We start from the raw sequence: 20,343 nt of genomic DNA, 5'->3' as shown, positions 1-20,343 counted from the left end.
ATACTTCATTGCCAGGTATTGTTAATATGAGAGAAGTCATGAAGAATTTAAGTGACTGAGTATTTTGTGCACGTGTGTGGGAATAGCACGGGCAAAACCAGCATTTTGTTTTCTGTGTGAAGAATCACATTTGCCAACAATGCATGTTCACCCTCTTTCGCCACGTGGTTTAGCTCATCCTGGTGGGTATGCATTTCACAATTGCTAATTGTAGAGCATGATGCTTACATTCTGCATATCAGATCCAACTTTCAACCTAATTTTTGCTTTCATCCTCTGCAAAAGAATGATTCCTCTTCTTTCTCTTAAGAGAAAAAAATTCAGAGCTAGATCCTCATCAGGAATAAGTTACTAGTTCTGTATCAGCGGACTTTTGAGAGCTAACAGCAATACATGATGTCTTAACAATGCAAAAATATTTCCCTTTATATTGCAAGGCTGCTGGGCTGAAGCATACTAATATTTCCTCACATTCAATCTAACACAGGAATGAAACCCACTGGCACAAACTCAGTGACTCAGCCACTGTAGCTAACTTCACTTCTGGAATGCTGCCACAGGCTCTGCAGATGATTCACATGCGCACACATGCTATTAGACAAGTGCCTCATATAAAATAGTAATTAGCAGCAATAACAAACATCCTACCACAAAGCACTGGTGCAGCATGAAATGGATTTTCTCAAGTTATTTTATTTTGCATCTTCTGTTGCCTTCATTATATTTTAATTAAAACTTCATCAGGAGAAAAATTAACCTAGGAATAACCTCATTAGATATCCAGAGAAGCAGCAATGTAGAGCAATGTTAAATTCAGCAGGGACTGCAGATGGTAGCTCTCTAAATCAGGTTCTGCTTCAATTCAGCACTTCAGTAGAAAGTTCACCCCTTCAAGAAGTTACTGCTAGATTGTAAGGTATCACGAAACAGATCCTGCTTGTGCCGCACCACGACTGGGAGTAAAGATGATATATTTCTCTGCAATCTTTATAGACTATAACTGCTTAAATCATTAAATTCAGAATAAATTTATGCTATGAAGAGTACAGAAGGACTTGGGGCTAGGCACAGGGTCAGCATATTAAGGGTGAATATTCCTTAGGTCTGAACAAGTTACCTTTTTTTTGATGTGTGCTATCTGTGGGCTATCCATTAACAAAGTAAAATACCACTGTAAAATTTACTTATGGACAAATATAACCTAAGCTGTGGACCAGAAAAAAGTTAGTCCCCTCCTCCAACTCTCCATTGCCTGTTTCTCTATTCCAATAAGCCCCTTACTTCAGTTTTCCTCCTGCTTCTGCTTTTGGGCAGGTTATCCAAGGGTTTGTTTTCAAGTAACAGTACTTCAGAGGTACAAACTATTGAAGGCAAGAGTTGTACGCATTGAAGCATTGGTATCAGCTTTGCCATCTGCAGAATGGAATACCTCTTCCTCTTTTCTAAAGGGGAAAGGAAGGAGGTACCAGGCAGGATGAGATCAGAAGTATATCTGGTCCAGTATGTCCCCTCCACTTGTGGTCTGTTCGAGGTGGCAACAGGGAGATGTGGTAATGGGGATATGTAGGTGTGATCTGACACTTCAAATTAGGCAGCGATTAGCACAAGCCTTGAAACACCACCCTACGTATCCAATCTCGGCAACATTCATGTCAGCAAGAACTATTGACTTAGCTTGTTCCTATTATCCAAATCAGTGTATAATCCCTTTTCTTAATACTGCTAAGCTCTTAGCCTCAATAATTTCCTGTAGCACTGAGTGTTATAATCTAATTACCTGCTGTGTAAAGAAGTGCTTGATTTTGATTCTACTACCTTTCCTTTTCCTCGTCTTCCAACACATGCAGAACCAACATTCAGATTCCTCTCTAGATCATTGTTATTTTCTGGATTTAACTTTAAAAAATAAACCAAACAAGTTTTACATAATTCTTTGACATAGAAGTATGCATGTAAAATGGACCACTATGGCAGTGCCAAAGTCCCAGTTTATCTAGAAGATGTTACAGTGTACTTGCCTGCTTTCCCACGCTTACTTTTTTCTGGTTCTTTTTGTCTCATCTTTTCAGATTTAAAAAAAACAACTTTTCCTGTCAGGCATCACAGCCTGGAAAAAGCTGGGACCTCCTTTAGTAACAACATACGTAGCATGACTTAGACATGTATAAAATAGTCTGTGAGCATTTATGGAAGGTTGCTACCAATGCGAAGGGCTTACTTTCTGGACAAACGCAAATAACTTTTGGAAAAAGATGATCCCTATAACACAGACAGCGCTATCTTTATAAAATACAGTCAACTCGCAAAACTCAAGCCACCACTTGCTCCCACCTTTACCTGGGAATGAACATAAACAGAGCACAGCTAGAAATCCCTCAACACGCTGAAAAGAACAGCAAGCAGCACATCGCACAAAATACTGTCATTTGCTTGCTAGTGCTTATTAGGGCAATAAATAACCAGCTGCCCTTCACATATAACCTTAGCATGGAGGCTCACTGTAAACACAGAAGCACCGCTCAGCCTGACAGCATTCCATCTGTCTGTGGAGGAGATTTTATAGGAATATATATGCACATGCATAAGCCAAGGGGCTCAGCTACTATGAGATCTACAGCATGCAACAGCAAGAAGGAAGTGGGGTGGGGGGTTGTTAAACTCATGAAATGAAGGAAGAAATCAGACGCAGGAGGGCTCCAGGATAAAATTTCACGTACTATAACCCACACTGATGCTGAATCACTGGCCTGTTGTTTTGTTTAAAAAAATACCGTGGATGATGAAAGTGTGCTATATTTTATACTCACCGTCTGCTACTAAAGGGTTATGAGTCACTATTTTTTGTGCTTTTATGCTGCAGCCTCGTCAGCTGCACACCAATGAGCTCAGCAAAGTAAAACAGAGAAACAGGCAAAAAAATTGAGGCCTGAATTAAGTCACACAGAGAACTAGTTTAAAACCAGTGCCAGATCCCCCACTTAGGTAATTTATTTTTGTGATAGGTGCCTGAGCTGGGAGACTTTAGGAATGTTTCATCTGGACCCAATCCATGCGGTGTGGTACAAGCCAGATGTTACAAGGGGGAAGCAAGGAGACATTGAAAGCAGCATGTGAATGCAAAGGCAGGGGCTAAATACACAGAAGCCCAGGAAAAAACTCCAGTGGTCCCCACAATCCTGGGATTAATCCAGGCCAGATCACTGCAGAGAGCAGGGACCTCCAGTCAGAAGATGGTAATGGCTGTCCAGGCAGTAGCGTTATGTCCTACCGCATCACACAGCTACGGAGCATGGCCTGCAACACTGCAGGCACTGGGTCCACCATAAGCCACACAATGGAACTGAAAGCATCCCTGCCCACAGCCTCCTGCTCAGCTCTTACTCCAAATTTGCTGTGGCAGAATTGGGTAGGAACAATTTGCATCCTTTCACAGCACACCTGCCACCAGCCACAGAGGATTCCCCGAGATGTGATTCTCTGTTACCAATTCACAGCAGCACCTAAGGAAGCTTCAAAGTCAGGGAATAAATTCAGAAGCAATAAGAGACCATGGCAATCAGGGCAGATGTATTTTGTTTTCTCTTGCTGCACTTCAGTGACAACTGTCAGCACAGAGCCTTTTGGGTCCAATAAACTCTAGGTCATTTTTCTAGCACATTGTCATGCTGTATGTCTGAGAAAAAGTTTGAATGACAGAAAGAGATGTGTAGTGAAAGCCTCCTGGTGAAAAGGAGAAAGTCAGGCTGTGCATAAAGGATCATTGGTGTAACGGATACCCAAAAGAGGCTGAACTTCATACAGAGAATTTCGGCTTCTGAGGGTCCTCCAAGGCGTTTTTTGTAACAGGACAGGTAAATCTGACAAATTACAAGGCAAACCCCCTACTTTTAGAATCAGATCAGGAAAAAAAAAAAGAGTAAAAAACTTGCTAATAGAGTAATGAAGAAACATCCTTCATTACTGTACGAGTTTACCGCTTAGGCCATGCAGGTACCTCATTACAGGCTCACGTACCTTATCTCTGCGACATTCAGACATGCTCAAGAGTTATCAGTATTTCAGCACACAGTGCTCTGGCACATGTTGCTTACATAAGTGATCCGTGTAAATTGGTAATAAAAGAAGATTCTCTGATTATTTATTTATGCAGTTCCAGGGGGCTGTTTGCTATCTCAGCAGTGACTGTGATGAATTACATAAAAGCACCATCAGAGTGGGACGAACACTCACGTTCAAACATGCTCCAACATGTGGCATGATGCAAACCACTGTCTTTCCGTGGACTGTGCCAGGAGGCAAATCTTTCCAATGCGAGCAGCGAGGCTGGATGCAGGGCAGGTGACACATACATCCACCCAAGAGGCATACACTTCAGTAAATCAAGCAGAAATGAAAAACACTGCCAGCCAAACAGCATATGTAAGAGAACAAACATGGAAACGAGTTTTTAAAGAGACTTGAGGAGTCCCATTTCTTATGTATGTGTTGTATCACCGGAGTATCAAATCTCTATCTAAACTACAAACACTGCTCACCACTGGAGTGCAGGTGAAATGCCCTGGAGCACCTGATTAAATGTGTGAAGCTCAGGGTTTACCGGAGGCTCCGTAGCATCATTACCTGGGTTCTGCTGCATTTCGGGCCGATGCAGCTATACTGATTCCCCGAATGCCCAAGCTAACCTGGGTAACCTACACAGTGCCACGCTGTGAAAGAAATATCCTGGCAAGCTGGCACAGGATGGCCTCAGCATAGTTTTCCAAACCAATTCACCCTTTTGCATTGTTCTGTCCTAGCCAGACATCCTTCATGATTTAAATTGGGATTTTAAGCCATTTTCACAGATCTTTACCACCCACACATAAATGATGCAGCTGACAAGCTGAGACACCAAGGCACACACTGCAGAGAGCAGGGAAGGGTAATGCTCGTTTTACATAACAAAGTTATCGCAGTCATTTCATGTTTTGCCACTTGCTGGCTGCTCAACACAGATATATACGTCTTGGGTCACTTTTGCAGTATCTGCACTACAACAAGACCATAATGCCAAAGCTGCAAAGAGCAGCTTTATTATACAAGAAAGGAACCAACATCTTGGGAGCCGCAAAGAAAAGAATCTCACATTGATGAAAAGATGCCATGAACAAGTGTCCAGGTAACAGGAACAGTCACACTCCTGTACAGCTTTCCCCAGTTATTTCAACTACTTAAGGATTCATGCCATGCATTTTTATTTTTTTTCAATAAGTATTTCAATAAAGTATTTTGTGGAGATGTTTCAGCTGTACAGCAGTTCTTGCACTCCAAAGTGATTGGAAACATTCATGCGTACACCAGTATGTTTCACAGCTACTGTTACTGTATTATTGTAGCACGTTATTATTAAAACACATAACCTGGCTTACAGGCCTCATGATTGCTTTGTAGCTTCTCCTCTCCAGCTGTTAAGGAAAACTGGAGTTTCACTGAAACTGTTTCCTAGAAAAGATGCTTCTCTTCCTTAAAAGCAGAACTAAAAATGGGACAAGTCTAACCTGGACACCCTACAGAAGGGTCTGCAGGAGCTATAGTCCAATCCCTTTGTGCTCCCATTCTCCTCTGTGGTCTTCGTTCCTGGTGTAACTCTCAGGTCTGTGAATCTTTTAATGCAAACTTCTTGCATGACTTTAAAGCTAAAAATACACCCTAGAGGTTTTGGCCTTTTTTAAAAAAAGAAAACCAAAGCTTTTCTCCACAGCAGTAAAGAAAGTGAACTTCTTTCTTTGGCTCTCAATGTTTCAAACATAGAGCACTCACTGTTCATACATTGAAATCTGGTTCATATTATCCTCGTTTAGACATATACCAGCACAAAAAACCCAACCCAGCTTCTACAGGAACACAGCATTGCAAGAAGGATGGAGCACTTGCTGGATTTCACATCAGAAAGAAGAGATGAAGGGAACCAGACATTCAGTCTGCTGTGGGGAGGGGGCTCCCAGTCCAGCACAAGAGTAGATTCGGAAGGATACATTCATCTCTGGGATCTGCTCTCATGTGTCACAGCCTCTGCACATCAGATCATGGGGAAATCCTGTCAAAGCTTTGGTGTTGTAAAGAAGGGTCACTCTACAAAATCCTGTCCTATGGGCCTCTGAAGAGAGATTCTCAAAGTTGGGAAACAACACAGCAGAGAAGGAAGGTCTGTCTCTCCGCAGCACGGCCTTTCTCCAGACTCTGCAAAGAAGTCTGGGAGAAAAAACGATGATTGTGTCCTGCTGCACGCAAGTGGCACCCAAATTCACTGCTACATCAGGATAGCAGAGGACATTCTCCCAGCCCTCTGCACTTTTCTTGGTGAAATACGTTTTGGATACCTGGATCCAAACGACATGAACACGCTAATCAATAGTCACTTATCAATGTTACGAAGTACAGCTATGGAGGGTTATCTAGGAATTCAGCACATAAAAATGTAAATTGTCTGAAAAAGGGGAAATATACTGCAGTTAAAATGGTAACCCAAGGTGACGGGTAAAGAGGGAATGCTGCCCAACTCCCACACACCTGTGAAATAATCTCTCCATCACTGCCATTGCTATCCATCTTCCCATACTCTTCCAGCCCCACACTTACATCAGTGATTGTTCCTACAGCTCCTCAGATTTCAAATAATGACAGAATGAATCAAAACCTATTAGCTAGAGATTAAACAACAAAACTCATTTTGCACAGGCTTCCTGGCCTCTCCCTCAACCTCACAGACACTTTCATTTCCTTTTTCCCTTTCCTGAATCCTGCACTTTCATTCAACCCATATCCTTCCTATTGGCACTTCAGCACCCTTGCACAGAGCCACAATATTGCTGAAGGGAATGGAGTCAGGCAGTGAAGCAGATGAGGATCTCTGCAAGAGCAGCCAGTGCTTTTGATTCTAATCACGTGGAGGAAATGTCTCCCGCTGCTTGCTCAAAGCCAGCACCTGAGTGAGAAGCAGGTGGTAAAAACAGTCCCTGGGCAAGATCGAGCCGATGAGTCAAAACAAGGCATTTATCTCTTTTATAAAAATCTAATGGAACTTGAAGAATTTCTACTACAGCTTTGCACTAAAATAACTGTCACAGGCAAATAAGAACCTCTAACCCTGTCTCCCTGCCTGTGACAAGCCAGAGGCGCATGCTGTGGCAGGCCACACTCCACTGCTCTGGAGCATTCAGTGTATCCCTTGCAGCCATAAACAGAAGCATGGAAGAGCACCAATACCCATATGTTGAACTAGTAGCATGGGCATTACTGCGTTTTGGAGTCATGCTCTTGAAGGACTGGACAGGGAATGACATTTATTTGCTGAAATACAGTCCTAAGCCATGGTTTTCATGCTGGCTACCCAGAGACATACCAGATGCCACACAGACCTGTTAACAGGGCCTTTCCCTGAAGATTCTGGAGCCCAACTAAAGACAATTTATAGACAAATTTGTTTCAGATGGGAGCTCAGTGTAGTGAAGGCAGCCATCCCGAGGGGACCTTTGTTTTACAGGGGACTATTAACTTCAGTAAACACTCTGCTCCCTCCAGCTGCATCAGCTGACTGCCAAGATCTGGCATCCAGTTGCTCCAGGACAGATCCACCTCCACTGATGACTCCAAGGAGTGAGGAACAGAGCTAACGTTTTTGAAAAAGCTGACTAGGGCTACAAAAGAAAGCTTCAAGCACAGAAGAAACTTTGCACTTACGTACATGATAAAAACCTATTTACGGAACGGGGAAGCCCAGGGAAGCACCCATTAAGGAGGAACCCAAAGCAAGGATCAGCTTTTCTGCCAAGTCTGCACTGTATTTTGCACCTTTACAGAGCCAGTAGCATCTGGCTACCCAAAGATACCCCCACCCCGACCTGATATCACTCTGTATCTTGGTCAGTAAGAATTCTTGAGGTCTTCTTGTACTACCTTAGAAATTCTTATTTGTCCCCATAATATTCCATGGCATCACGGTGGTTACAAACGATGGCTGAAAGGCACAGGCTTTATAGAGTCTAAACTTGTCTATCATTCCTCTGTAAAACACATACCTGAATGGTCTCTGTTCCCAATCTACAATTTTCCATCTCAAAGCAGTCCACATCTGCACTTCAGATGATGGAAAATGATTCATAAAGAATTGAACAAAGTCTTGTGCTCTGTCATTTATTTACAGGATTTAATTCCTTCCTATTTAAACAGCTAACGCTCACTAACTGGCCTAGTAAGATAAAAAAGCATTGCCATAAGCATGTACAAAATTGCCTTGCAGCCACCTTAGGAACAATTGCCATAATGACATTACTGCAGTCTAAATTAGATTAGGTCACAGCAATGGACAAACACTGATAGCTATGATGAGAGAAATAAAAGCCCAGGCTGGATTGACAGTTTAGATAAAGATAAGGAAGAAATGGCCCACAGGGACTCCTACACCACAGCCGCAGGGCAAAGCAAGATTAAAAGACCGCAGTCCCACTGGTGGGCAGACACAGCTCCACGTACCTATTACAGGTCCCGCTGTCTGGCACTGATGTGTTCTGATAACGTGGCTGTTACTGCCAGCAAATGAACTAGGCCCCTCTCACACCAGCGACTGGTAAAAGATTAATGAGATCTAAAATAGATATGTATTATTTCTATATGCCATGTGTGCACTTTTTAGAGCTTTATGATGTTGTATAGCTAACAGCCAGACTGCTGTCATCAGTGTAAAGTAAAGCATTCATCATCGGTTATCTCCAGTAGATGGAGCTCTTCTTAAAGCTACAAATGCATTTGTTATAATAATGGAATTAGCTACATGGCATCTTGAAAGCAGGTACGAGGTTTTGTGTGGCCTCCCTTTTTGAAATGAACACCAATAATGGTTTGTTATCATGACATTTTATATAGATACGCAGATTCCCCTCCTCGTTTGACATTCAGTAAATCCCTGCACTGGCTACTGAAGTAGGATCACATTTATTTTCCCAAACCTGACGCACAGGCCCTTATCACCTTTTTAAGTTACTAAAACACTGTCTTCACATTTTAGTTTTGCCTTTTCAAGTCTAAGCCAAACCCTTGAGCCTTATAACCAGGAAGGACCGGAAAACCACCTTGGAAAATATGAGGACTACAAGCACAGCAAACATCAAAGGCAGATGCAGAGCAAATATTTTATTGAAAACTGTGCCAGCAGGGTTTTGGAAGTAAAGCCAAGAAAAACCATGAAGTTTCCTGGAATAAAAGTCCAACAACAACAGTTGATTTAGGGATCACATTGAAGACTCAGCACACAGCACAGGGTGGGAGAATAGCATTTAGGATTTCTAGTCTTTAATTACAGGCTGACAGAGTAAATATTTCCATGCTGTTTCGACGATCAGCTACTGAAAGGTATACTTTTTGGGATAAAAAGGACCACATTACCTAGAATCCACAGCAGGTAGGTGGCTGTATGCGGACAACGGAGACATGTGGGGGGAAAAACCACCACCAGCACAGAATAGGAGACAAGGCAGTGAAAGTGCAAAGGCAAGGAATATTATAAGGGAAGGAAAGAAGAGAACAAAGCATGTGAACAGACTGCAGTGAACAAAAAGACCGGGAAAAGAGCAAAAGAGAACTTTGACCTACCTGCAGGGGTCCTAAACTTACATTACTAGGTAGTAAGAGACCTTTCAAGAGAGCACCTTTTCCAGACCACAGTACTAAGCCAGGCATAATTCAGTGCCCAGCAAGGAAAGACTTCCCTTCCTCCAATAGAGGTAACCAAACTGGGGAGAAGATGACAGAAAAAGAAAAAAATCTAGCAAAACAACGCACAAAGAACTAAAGCAAGGACAGGTTGCTCTGAGCCATGTCACAGACATTGCACTGTGCACAGTTCTTGTCCCCACATCTCTAAAAGATCACTGACAAGCTAGAAGGGACACAGAGAAGGATAGTCTAAAGCTAGCTAAAGTTTTGAAATGGCTTTTCTTTGAGGTAAAAATCAAATACATCACGTCTCTTTAGCCTGGAAGAATACAACAGGGACAATGTGTAAGATGTCTGTAAGACCACAGATGGCTTGGAGAAGGAAACAGCAGTGATCATACGCTGTTTCTTAGCCTGCAGGAACTCAGGAGATTCAGGGGGTCAAAGGAAGCAAAAGATGCAAGACAAAGCCAGTGGTTCCCCACAGTCCCACTGCCACATTGAGAGAGACAGAGAGGTCCAAAAGCAGTTAGGCAAATTCCAGGAAGGGCCATTCATCAGGAGCTAGTGACACAGTGATATACCATCTGTGGCTGCTAAACCAGAAGTCCTGGAAGCTAAAGGCTTGCAGGGACGGGATCACTTCTGTTTCTACTGCTCTTTAAATATCACTGTTACCTCCTGCTGAAGACAAGTTACCTCTCAAGCAGTCTTCACTCTGACCCACTTTGGGCATTCTCATACTACCCTGTCCTGCATTTTCTTCTTTGGAAATGCTTCCTGTTGTATTGCGTGCCAATTAGAACTGACAAAACTGCTTAAACCTAAGGTTCATTTCTGTGAGGCCTTGTCAATCAAACTCTGACACCTCATGTCTCCTGGCAAGGTGGCTCAGTATTCGCAAATGAGGAGTCTGAGGCATTTAAGAGAAATCTCCACAAAGTGAATGGTGTCCGAAAAAATAAAATAACTCCACACATTTTTGCACACAGGAAGACAAAAGCCTCACCAAAAATCTTTTAGCAATGCAAGAGAGGCAGCAGCATACATTCCGTTAGTAAGCCTTGCTACGTATAAGCACATTTGGCAACTCAGTATCCAGGCTCTAGATCAGGTAGTGTGCCACAGCAACCCTGCATCACCTTCACAACATACAGACTTTACATTTAAAATGGAAAATAGCCTAAAAAGTTATGAGCTACCTAAGAACCACGTCTCATTCTCAGTGGTGAACAGGACAAACGTGTTCTCTGATTCATGGCTTAATGGTTCCATTGGGAGTATTTACTGCTCCTTACTCTGAACCTTGTTTCACCTTCGCTGACCAAACAAGGACTACATAAACTTCCTTCCAAAGTTTAAAACAACAGGTTCTTTGCACCTGGGTCAGACAGGTACAAGGTGCTGCTGGGCTTTGTTATCCCAAAAGACGGCTAGAGACTTCGCTGTCCTCAGTATAGCAGATAGCTATGGAGCACAGCACGGTCACTGCCCCGTGGAGCTCATCAACCACGTCAGTGAGATGCACAGAGCCCACAGGTACCAGAAACAGAGACCACAGCAGTGAAGAGCCATACCCAAGATCACAGAGCAGACCAGAAGCAGTCAGTGTGACTGATTTGACAGGAAAAGGACTGTAAGGAGGTGGGGTAACAGCAGAATTTGGCTTTGAACAAACACATTCAGTCTTGAATGTATGGCAAATTTGTTTGCCTCAACTCATTAACTGTTAATGAAAAAATGGGGCATCCTAGGTATATCAGCACCCTTTAAATACACAGCAGCATCTCTGCAGAATGATGATTTTAGGAACAGAAAAGGAAAAAAACCATCTCTGGAAGTCTGGCTCAGACCATATACCTAATCAGTTCTTTACCATTAGATTTCACCTGAACTACTTCCTGGGTAACAAACTAGCAAATCTTAAGGTGCACACATCTTCAGCCACAAGGCTTCTCCCTTCCCTATCAGGATTTAGCATTAAACACTATACAGCAGGTATGTTTTGCTGGCTTGAAAAGTGTATCAGTGCAATGCACAGGAAGTTTTCAGTCCTGCAGGGAGCTGAGCAGCCAGCTCCCTGGACAGTCAGGGGAAAGGCAGTCACTCAGCTCTCTGCAGGGCTGTGCTCTAAAGACCCAAACCAGTATTATCTGGCATCAGCAGGGAGCTCTGGATCAGTCCCTACCTGTGAAAGTTACTGTCCAGTACCTGAAACAAAAACTTCATCTCTGCCATGCGTATTAGAGCTGGAGATATTTTCTCTGGGTCTAAAGCTCCAAATCCAGCACCACAAACACATGCATATATATAACTTAAAAAATCCCCCCATAACAGCACCCCCGTTACCTTCCACAGCTACTTAGTCTGTTGCACTTATTAACAAAAGGTGACTCATTAAGCAATGACAATTTGTTACAGGTCAGGCCTGCTCCTAAAGCTACCATGGGGGTGACCCACCAGCTCCCAGCTCTCGAGTAACCGTGCAGTAGTTCTCAGTAGAAGGCTACAGAATCCAGTTACAAATTTGATAGGCAACTGGTTAGGACTGGCTTTAGGGAGGAAACAAAACTCCTGCCAACACTCAGAACCACTTAGAAACATTCAGAAACCACTTACTTCACTGTTTAAAGTTTGGTAGGAGCATCCCAAACTGGAAATCAACCCATTCTGTTTCTGCCTCTACATAGAGAGGCTGGCAAGGGTATAATCAGCCTATACACTCAATTAAGAACAATGAATTAAAGGAAACAACAGTGATAGTCCCTCAAAATCAGCTTCAAATATACAAATTCCAAGTTCTGTATTGTGCCAGCACTTTTTAAGGATTCGGGGATAACATGCAGAACACATATTATGCTCCTTTCCATGTTGAAAGGCTTGGTAATTAGACTGGTGGATACAGCTGAAACTGTGTGCCTAATGAGAGCGAACCTACCTAATCCTCTTTTTCTGGGAAAAAATAGGAGCTGGGTAGCAGAAGAAAATTCACCTTGAGCAGAAGATGCAAAGTCAATACACAATCTCAGACTACAGGACACAGTTGTGCCACACAGTTGTTCCCCAGCTCCTCCGAAAGACAAACTCCTAAGCTCTCCTCTATGCACAGAACCGCAGAATCTGATCAGACAACTTCAATGCGTAAGTGCAACTCCTTGTCTTTGTTACTGAAGCATTTCCTCTGGACTTGATTTCGAATTATCAGTGGTTTAGTACAAACTGTTCATTTTCACAGAACATAGAGGTACTCCAAAGCATTAAAGTCTAAAAGGCAAGTCACATATCTCAGTTTTTTCCCTTACTGATGTAAGCATAGTGCTCTAATTCTCCTTAAAATAGGATCAGTTTTCTTCCTCAGACTGTGAAAAATAAAGCACTGTCTTTTTCTCTTCCCCGATTTATTTTTGGCTGGATGCTTTATGTAACACATTCCTGAAAAACTAATTTAGAAGAGATGTAAGACATTCAGTGACGCAGTGGTGCCGAGTGCTTTATTTTTTGTGTCGTGCGGTTTCCCTGTATTCCTTTTACATAAGGTAGCGTGAATTCCACTTTGCAGATTCATTCAGTATTCAACACAACTGGGCCACAAAGAGATGCTTGGAAAGCTAACGCTACCAAACTCACCAGAGCCATGTAGTTACCCAACCCAAGGGCCTGCCCCTGACTTCAGTGAAGCTGCACAAATTCAAGTCCACTGAGCATCTGCCCCACTGGATCACAACATCTATACAAAATTATTAGGATTTGAAACATTTCACCTTTTTTTTTTTCCTCTTGAGAAGACTAGAGTATTAAGAAAACTCTAGTATTTTGGTCATATTTGAGAGTGTATTTGGTTAAAAATCATCAACAAAAAAATACACATTCACTTGAAAATAGGTGCTTCTTTGCTTTTGATAAGCTAAACAAATCCCCCGCCTTGACAAATAACTGGATGTTTATACCAGTACCAGGGATAAAGGAGAAAGTTGCTAAAACCAGAACTTTTGGAAAGGCTAAAAAAATTACAGTTGCACCCAAAAAAAGCATAATACAACTAAGCTTTAAAGACTTTTCATTTCCATAACAAAGTCAGATCCCAGGACAGCTGTAACTGTAACAAACAGAAGTAGGAATGCTATTCCCAGACAAAAACAGATACTTCACCAACAAACAACATCAGCCACCTTATGCCAAGATCCATTGCAGTAAATAACATGCAACCAACACTCCTCAGAAGTATTCTCACATCAGCCTTGGGGACTGTTTAGCATCATTTCTCAACAGCAGTAAACTGACGCAGGACTGAGCTCTGTACAGCTGAAGAAAAAAATAAATAAATCACTGGCCCTCTGACTGCCAAGCATGCAGGGCTGGCAGCATCAGAAACGGGTAACATTGCTCACTAGAGGGCAGCAGGAAACAAACCAAAACCAATAAAAATCCAATAATTCCTAAAATAGGGGCTATGATCTTCAGCAAGGCCAAGGTAGTTATGCACAGGTCATCTACCTAAAAAAACTCATTAATTCTGACAGTGTTTAGATCACAGTTCAAATCAAAGTAGGTGTGCAAGTGGGAGAGCATGTTAACTTCCTGCAGTCAAAGGAGACTCTTCATGACAGCACAAAGCACCTTTGTACAGCGCCCTCCCCTTCATCTCCACATCACACCAAAAAGTAAGACATTCTTTGGGCAATCTGTAACTTTTTGGTAAAGGGAGACTATGAGAAGATTCTGTATCTAACCACGGCAGCCAGAAGTGCAAAGTCCTTCTTAGCTCAGCTTTGGCTCAGCCAGAAAGCGATTTGAAGTATCACGTGTGTTTTGGATTTACAAAGTTAATATAGACTACTTAAACGAGAATATATATAAAGGTCTTTAGCCTTCAGGTTGTCTTCAGCATGGCCAGACAAAAAGCCATTCTGCTACTTTTGGTAACAGTTGTAGCTGAGACGGCCAAAATATGGTTTCTATACCAAGTAACGAATGACTACAGTAAGTTCTGGGCTGATCTGAACCTTCAAGCACCCATCAAGTGCCAGCCCTGAAAGGTTGCTGCTGACAGGACAAGTACAGCCTGCTCCTTTAATTTTCAGCTTCTACGTCAGCACTTGTGCACAACTGCCATACAGAAAAACCACAAACCATGCCAGACTTCTTCAGTAAACACAACCCGCTTCTGCAAAACAGATTAAGCAACTCTTGACAGGCAAGCCAACATGGTAAACAGGAGAGAGAATTTAAGGACAACTCAGAACACATGCACCAACATTAGCATGACTCCTCAGTTGCTAATAAGAGACGTAACAACCCACTGCAAAACTAAGCATGTAAATTCACTGGGTATGTTTAGCATTTTTTTCAGAGAAATCACAATCGTCTACAGAACTGAGAGCTGTGTTAACTGGCTGGTTATCTCTGCTTTGTTTAACACACATGCTTGGTTGATTGAAAACCCAGGAAGCAACTGGAACAGTCCAAAAATCATGATGGCTTTTATTTTTAAACTGGGATAATCTTGCAATCGGTGTCCTCTTGATTTGAGCTGCCATTTCAGCAGTAGTGCTGTGGTCCAGATTCACTGATTTGCCTGGAGCCAGTGAGGCTCCAGTGAAATGGTTCTTCTCCATTTCCCCCAAGCCCTCACTACTTGTTCCAAATGGACTGTTTTTGAAGGAAGCCTAAAAAACCCACGACTAATGAAAAGGAACCTACAGCCTGGCTCCCTGCACAGGAAAAGCGATAAATGCTCCAACATTATTTTTTCCAGAAGCCACTATTCTGGAAAGACTGTAACCCCGTATGAAACACAGGACTTGTTGCAGACCACTGTATCTCAGCGTACGCCTGTGCTGCTGCCAGAAAGAGCAGCTGTCCCCATCTCCTCCACACAAGTATTCACGTGGCTGCCCAACAAGCTGGGCCAATTCCCTGAGCTGAATTCTCATGTGGCCACCTGAGTACCAGTGCTAAAGATGGAGCAGGAATAAGAAGCTCGGTCAGGGCAGCCTGGGACTCTCGCTGCATTAGAGAGGTCAGGGCAGTCCATGGAAAATAACCAAAGGTAAGCCTGGGCTCAAACCTGAAGCAAATTGCAGGAACAGAAGTAGTGCTTTTGGAGAAGCAAGTAAAGGTTGAACACCTCTATCCCCCCAAAACCAGCTTTTATTATTTTTTTTAAAGCTAGCCAGCTTTTAGATACACACAGGCCTCTCCACTCACACAGTGAACTGTGTCTTCCTGCTTCACCCCATCTCTCCAGCATCATCCTTCCCCTACTTTCTCTGTTCCTGTGACGCTACATGTGTCTTCCACTGGGTGATCCTGTCTACTCTTCCATTCTCCTAAGGACACAGCTTTTTAACTACTTTTCTTTGCAAAGAAAAAGCGATTAAGGAACAAGCTACAGGACGAGCAAGGAGACCTATCTCCCCAAGATCGCTAGCTCCAGGGAACAGCCATGCAGGCAGAAGGGGCTGAGCTCTGCCCATGCTTCAGACAGGCAGTCTCCCAAGCATGGCGCCACGGCTGAGCTCTCAAACGCTGCCTCCAAGCATGGTAGCATCACTCCAGGGCTGCAATGGCAAACCCAGCTCTGCCAGACCATGCAGCATGGGCAGAGCCCAGGACCTTGCCTGCACCACACCCGTAGTCTATTCTCTGACCCTTTTTTAGGCTGCAATTTTTCCAGGCAAAGACTATGTTTCCACTGTCCCTGGTATGCTCTGGTTCAGCGCCCTACAAGAAAAAAGAACGCTGCCAGTGACTTATTTAATTGTAAATAACCTTTATTAGCTGCCTTTCAAATATTAATCCAAATAATTTAAGGCTTCCCTACACACACACTTAAGCACTGCCAAGTAAGAATTTTTGCTGGTAACTTTTCTTAACCCAGAGGAAGTAGTAAGCTACTGCTGCAGCATCGTGCTATCAAGTGATACAGATTAGAAACACTATAAACAATGAAATTTTTGTATTATTCTTTTCCATTATGGGGTAAAAAAAAAAGGAAGCATACTGAAAAGTTCACTGATCCAATTTAATTTTCTCAGTCTGTCACTGCTTAGATACTTGAACTCTCTCTGACAACAAGCCAGAAGTATGCATGTTCGTTGCAAGAGCAGAACCCTCAGTCCCACACAAATCATAAAACCACTCATTTATACATAACTTAGACATTTAGTAGTATTCCCACAGGACTACTCTTTTCTTGCCTATGGATGTCTGCTTTCATAAGGCCCTGTTTTCATGGCTAATGGGTACAATCTTCCGCTATTATAAGTGATGGAGCCTCTCTAGACTAATAAGACCTATTAAAAGTGACACAGGCACTAGGAATACTTCCATATCCATTTCCGACTCCTGAGGCTGGGATGGCATGATATTTTAGTCAGTCTCAGCCCAGTTCATGTGACAGATGTCAGAAAGCACTGCCTGTCCTGTCAATCTGCTTCTTTCCCAAGGAAGCTGTCACATTCCCAGAGACCTAACGGCCTTTCGGAAATGCTTCTGAATCACTAAGGAAGATCCTCACTCCTAATAAAAATCTCTCAAGTTTGATGAGAAGACTCATCATCCATCCTACCTAAGCGCCAGGATGCAATCTTCTGGTCACACTGTGGCGTGCAAGCTATAGCCAGCCCCGCTCTCCTAATTTATCTTGTGTCACAGCGGCGGTTTACAATGTCTCATGAGAAAACAAACAAGCAAAGGATACCTTGCTTGCCCAAGAACATCTGACACAGGCAGGCTGTTTTTATAACTGTCCTCCTGCCTCTTCTGTCACACTGACCAAACTCAATGGCTTAGAAAGCTGAAGTTGCCTCAAAAAAGAGAGTTTAAGTGAGTATGTACATTGGTTTGACGCTGTTATAAGGAGCAAGGAACCGAGATGTTCAGAGCGTGAACTGAGTCCAATGGGATACTTGGTTATTTCACTACCAGGAGCACGGGGTAAGGAACCATTTTACAGCGTGCATCCCACAGTTACTGCAAAGTGGTTTTAGTTGCGAGGGGTCTCTAAAACAAGCAATGAAGGAGAGGGTTCACAGGCCTGATCTGCCGCCCTCAGCCCACCTGGAATCCCCGCTGACACCAGGGCGTGTTGGAGACAGCAAGGAGGCAGGACCTGGCCTCTCAGCATACCTTGGTACTGAGCTTTTAGCTACATATTCCAGAGATGCACTGTGAATGACTTTCCCAATGCTGTCGTTTGGGTTTAGAGCTGCCTACCTTCATTTCCGCATATGTCACCGCTGCTATGCCTCAGACCAATCTTAGGACTGCTGAGTGGTCATGCAGTTTTTCTGTGCATCACATTCATCAGAGCAATCAAGTCCAGTTGCCCCAAGCCACACTAAATGGTGTTTGAACAACTAAGCAGCCCTACACACGTTGCAGGAACTGCCTCACAGCTCCCAGAATTTCTTCATACCTGTGACACGGCTTGTGAAATCTGAGTAGACAAATGCCTTCCAGCCTGTCTCAGTGTTAAAGGAACTTCCCCATCCTCCTCTCCCACTACAGCGGAAAAGGCTTGCTCAGGACATTCTTCGTAGCTGTGGTCACCACTCTTACGTACAAAAAATAAAGCAAAAGCTCAAACCAGGTACACTATTCCTCTAATGCAATATGGATCATGGTTTAAAGTAGAGGTTACAGTAGAAGATTTGCATCATTAGTAACATAAGACACGTGACTTCCTGGTCTGCACAGGAAAACCAAAGCAAGGACTGGTATCTATTTTTATTACAGTTCTGGATGTCCCACAATTAGAGGTGAAGACAACTGCACAGGCAAGTAGTCAACACCAACAGAGCTAGATTAGTTTGGTAGATTCCACTGCTTAGCTCTTTAGCATGCAAAATAGTGGAATTCCCACTGAAAAAACTCACATTTAATTCCAAGCCAACTTCTTGGAACTAGACCAAAGTAAACCACACAGTGCCAGGGGAAGAGGAGGAGCCAAACCCTACTTTTACACTACTTAAGACTCCAAAGCAACCAGAAACGTCATCAGTGACATTTCACCTGCTCGGGTGCCTTGACAAACCATCTCCACACGTTATTTGCTGATCAGATTTTATTCCCCCCCCCCAATATTACATATAATTACTACAACCTTCAACCCAGCCAGTATGAATATATAGCAAGAAGTGTCACTGGGCCAGTGCATTTCGATTTCTCACTTCTTGCCATATATTCACACTGACTGGCCTGAGGGGTGTAGTAATCAGAATGTGCCAACTATCCCTTGATCTTCTCAGATACACCACATTACTCCTGAGAATGTGGAGTATTGGCTGACCTAAAATGCTACTTCTGCAGGAATCAGTCCTCCTTCAAGTAAGGAAACTGCTGTCTCTCAAGAGTTGAACTGAAGCAGTTCTCATCACACTCATGTCATTACCACAAGCAAACATTCACTGTTACAATTTTCAAGTAACGGGCTACAGAGGCCACATCCTGAGCTCATGAGTGGAAGATACATGATGAGCATGTGAAGAACATAAGGAAAAGTTTAAAAACATTTCTTTACTGACTACGGTAATTTGAGACAGTACTTCCTACTGATGCCTGGAGGATTGCTCTGTCAGTTAGTTCAACTCTCTTCCTCTGAGAACACACCAAACATGAAGAAACAGTGTTGTCAAAACATTAGCTGCTGATAGTATCCTCTGAACTCCTCCCCTGTGTCTCATCGATCCACAGTTCACACTGTATCTGTCAAGCTGGAACAGACTGTAGTTCTGGTAAACTGTGTTTTAAGACAAGGCAGATGCACCAGTATCAGATTGCTGTTACCCAGTGAAATGACACACTGCCTAAACAGACAATGCACTGGCTAAAGAAAGAGCTTGTGGAGAGGCAGAAGCTGTTACCTGTTGGCAGAGAGGGAAAAGTATCCACAGAACGAAAAAGCTCCTCGCTGTTTTCAAAGCTGTGTGGAGGCAGAAAGCACTCTGCTAGGTCACAAACAGAGGGTAGGTCCAATATGCTGCTCTCCTCCGAATGATGACTTGGTGATGTCTCTTTTCCTTCCATGGTCTCACTGCAGAGACACAAATGCAACTCAGCTGGGTTTTTAGAGCATGAAAATCTAAGCAGAAGTCAACATAAATGATGTGGCATTTTTGCACTGCTTTATGAGCCAAGAGAAGCTGTCCTAGCGTATTCGTACTTCATTTAAGAAAATAAGAGCAAATTTAAAAGATGTAAAGGAAGAACAACAGCAAAACCCATAGACAACAGCCCTCAGCCCTAAGTAGTATAACTAGGGGTCCACAACAAATCTGGCTTTCCTAGAGGCTTCCCAGAAGTACAGATTCAGGCCCCAAAGCTAGGAAGCTATGGAGTATATTCCCTTCAGGGTATATTATGTGTGCAATTTAAAAGGAAACATGTTCTACAGGGTCCCTATCCACTGATGCTTCTAGAAATCACAAGTTAAACCCATCCCTCCTGGCTCTGTTCATTAAGTTCATCACAGTCAACAGCAGAAGGAAAATGCATCTTAAAACTTGGTAGTCTCAATGTCACAGGGATGGCAAGGATTTCCTGGCGTGGAGACACTAGGACAGCTGTGCTGTATACCCTGTGCACAGCACAGCATTCACAGAAAGTTTCCGGGAAAAACAGACTGGAAGGTTAAAAACAAAACAAAGCACA

The 20,343-nt window shown here is 43.1% G+C and overlaps 1 protein-coding gene across 1 annotated transcript in view; it reads right to left on the bottom strand.

Moving 5' to 3' along the window:
* Positions 1-19,719, bottom strand: part of SHLD1 (shieldin complex subunit 1) — a 41,362-nt gene extending 21,643 nt beyond the window's left edge. Inside the window, exon 1 of the mRNA XM_009816063.2 lies at positions 19,557-19,719. Coding sequence (XP_009814365.2) covers positions 19,557-19,719 — 163 coding nt within the window. The remainder of the gene's footprint in view (positions 1-19,556) is intronic.
* Between the last annotated feature and the right edge of the window lie 624 nt (positions 19,720-20,343).

This window comes from Gavia stellata, chromosome 23, assembly GCF_030936135.1.
Source record: "Gavia stellata isolate bGavSte3 chromosome 23, bGavSte3.hap2, whole genome shotgun sequence".
NCBI classification, from domain to species: domain Eukaryota; kingdom Metazoa; phylum Chordata; class Aves; order Gaviiformes; family Gaviidae; genus Gavia; species Gavia stellata.
This window is presented reverse-complemented; position numbering and strand designations above follow the sequence as displayed.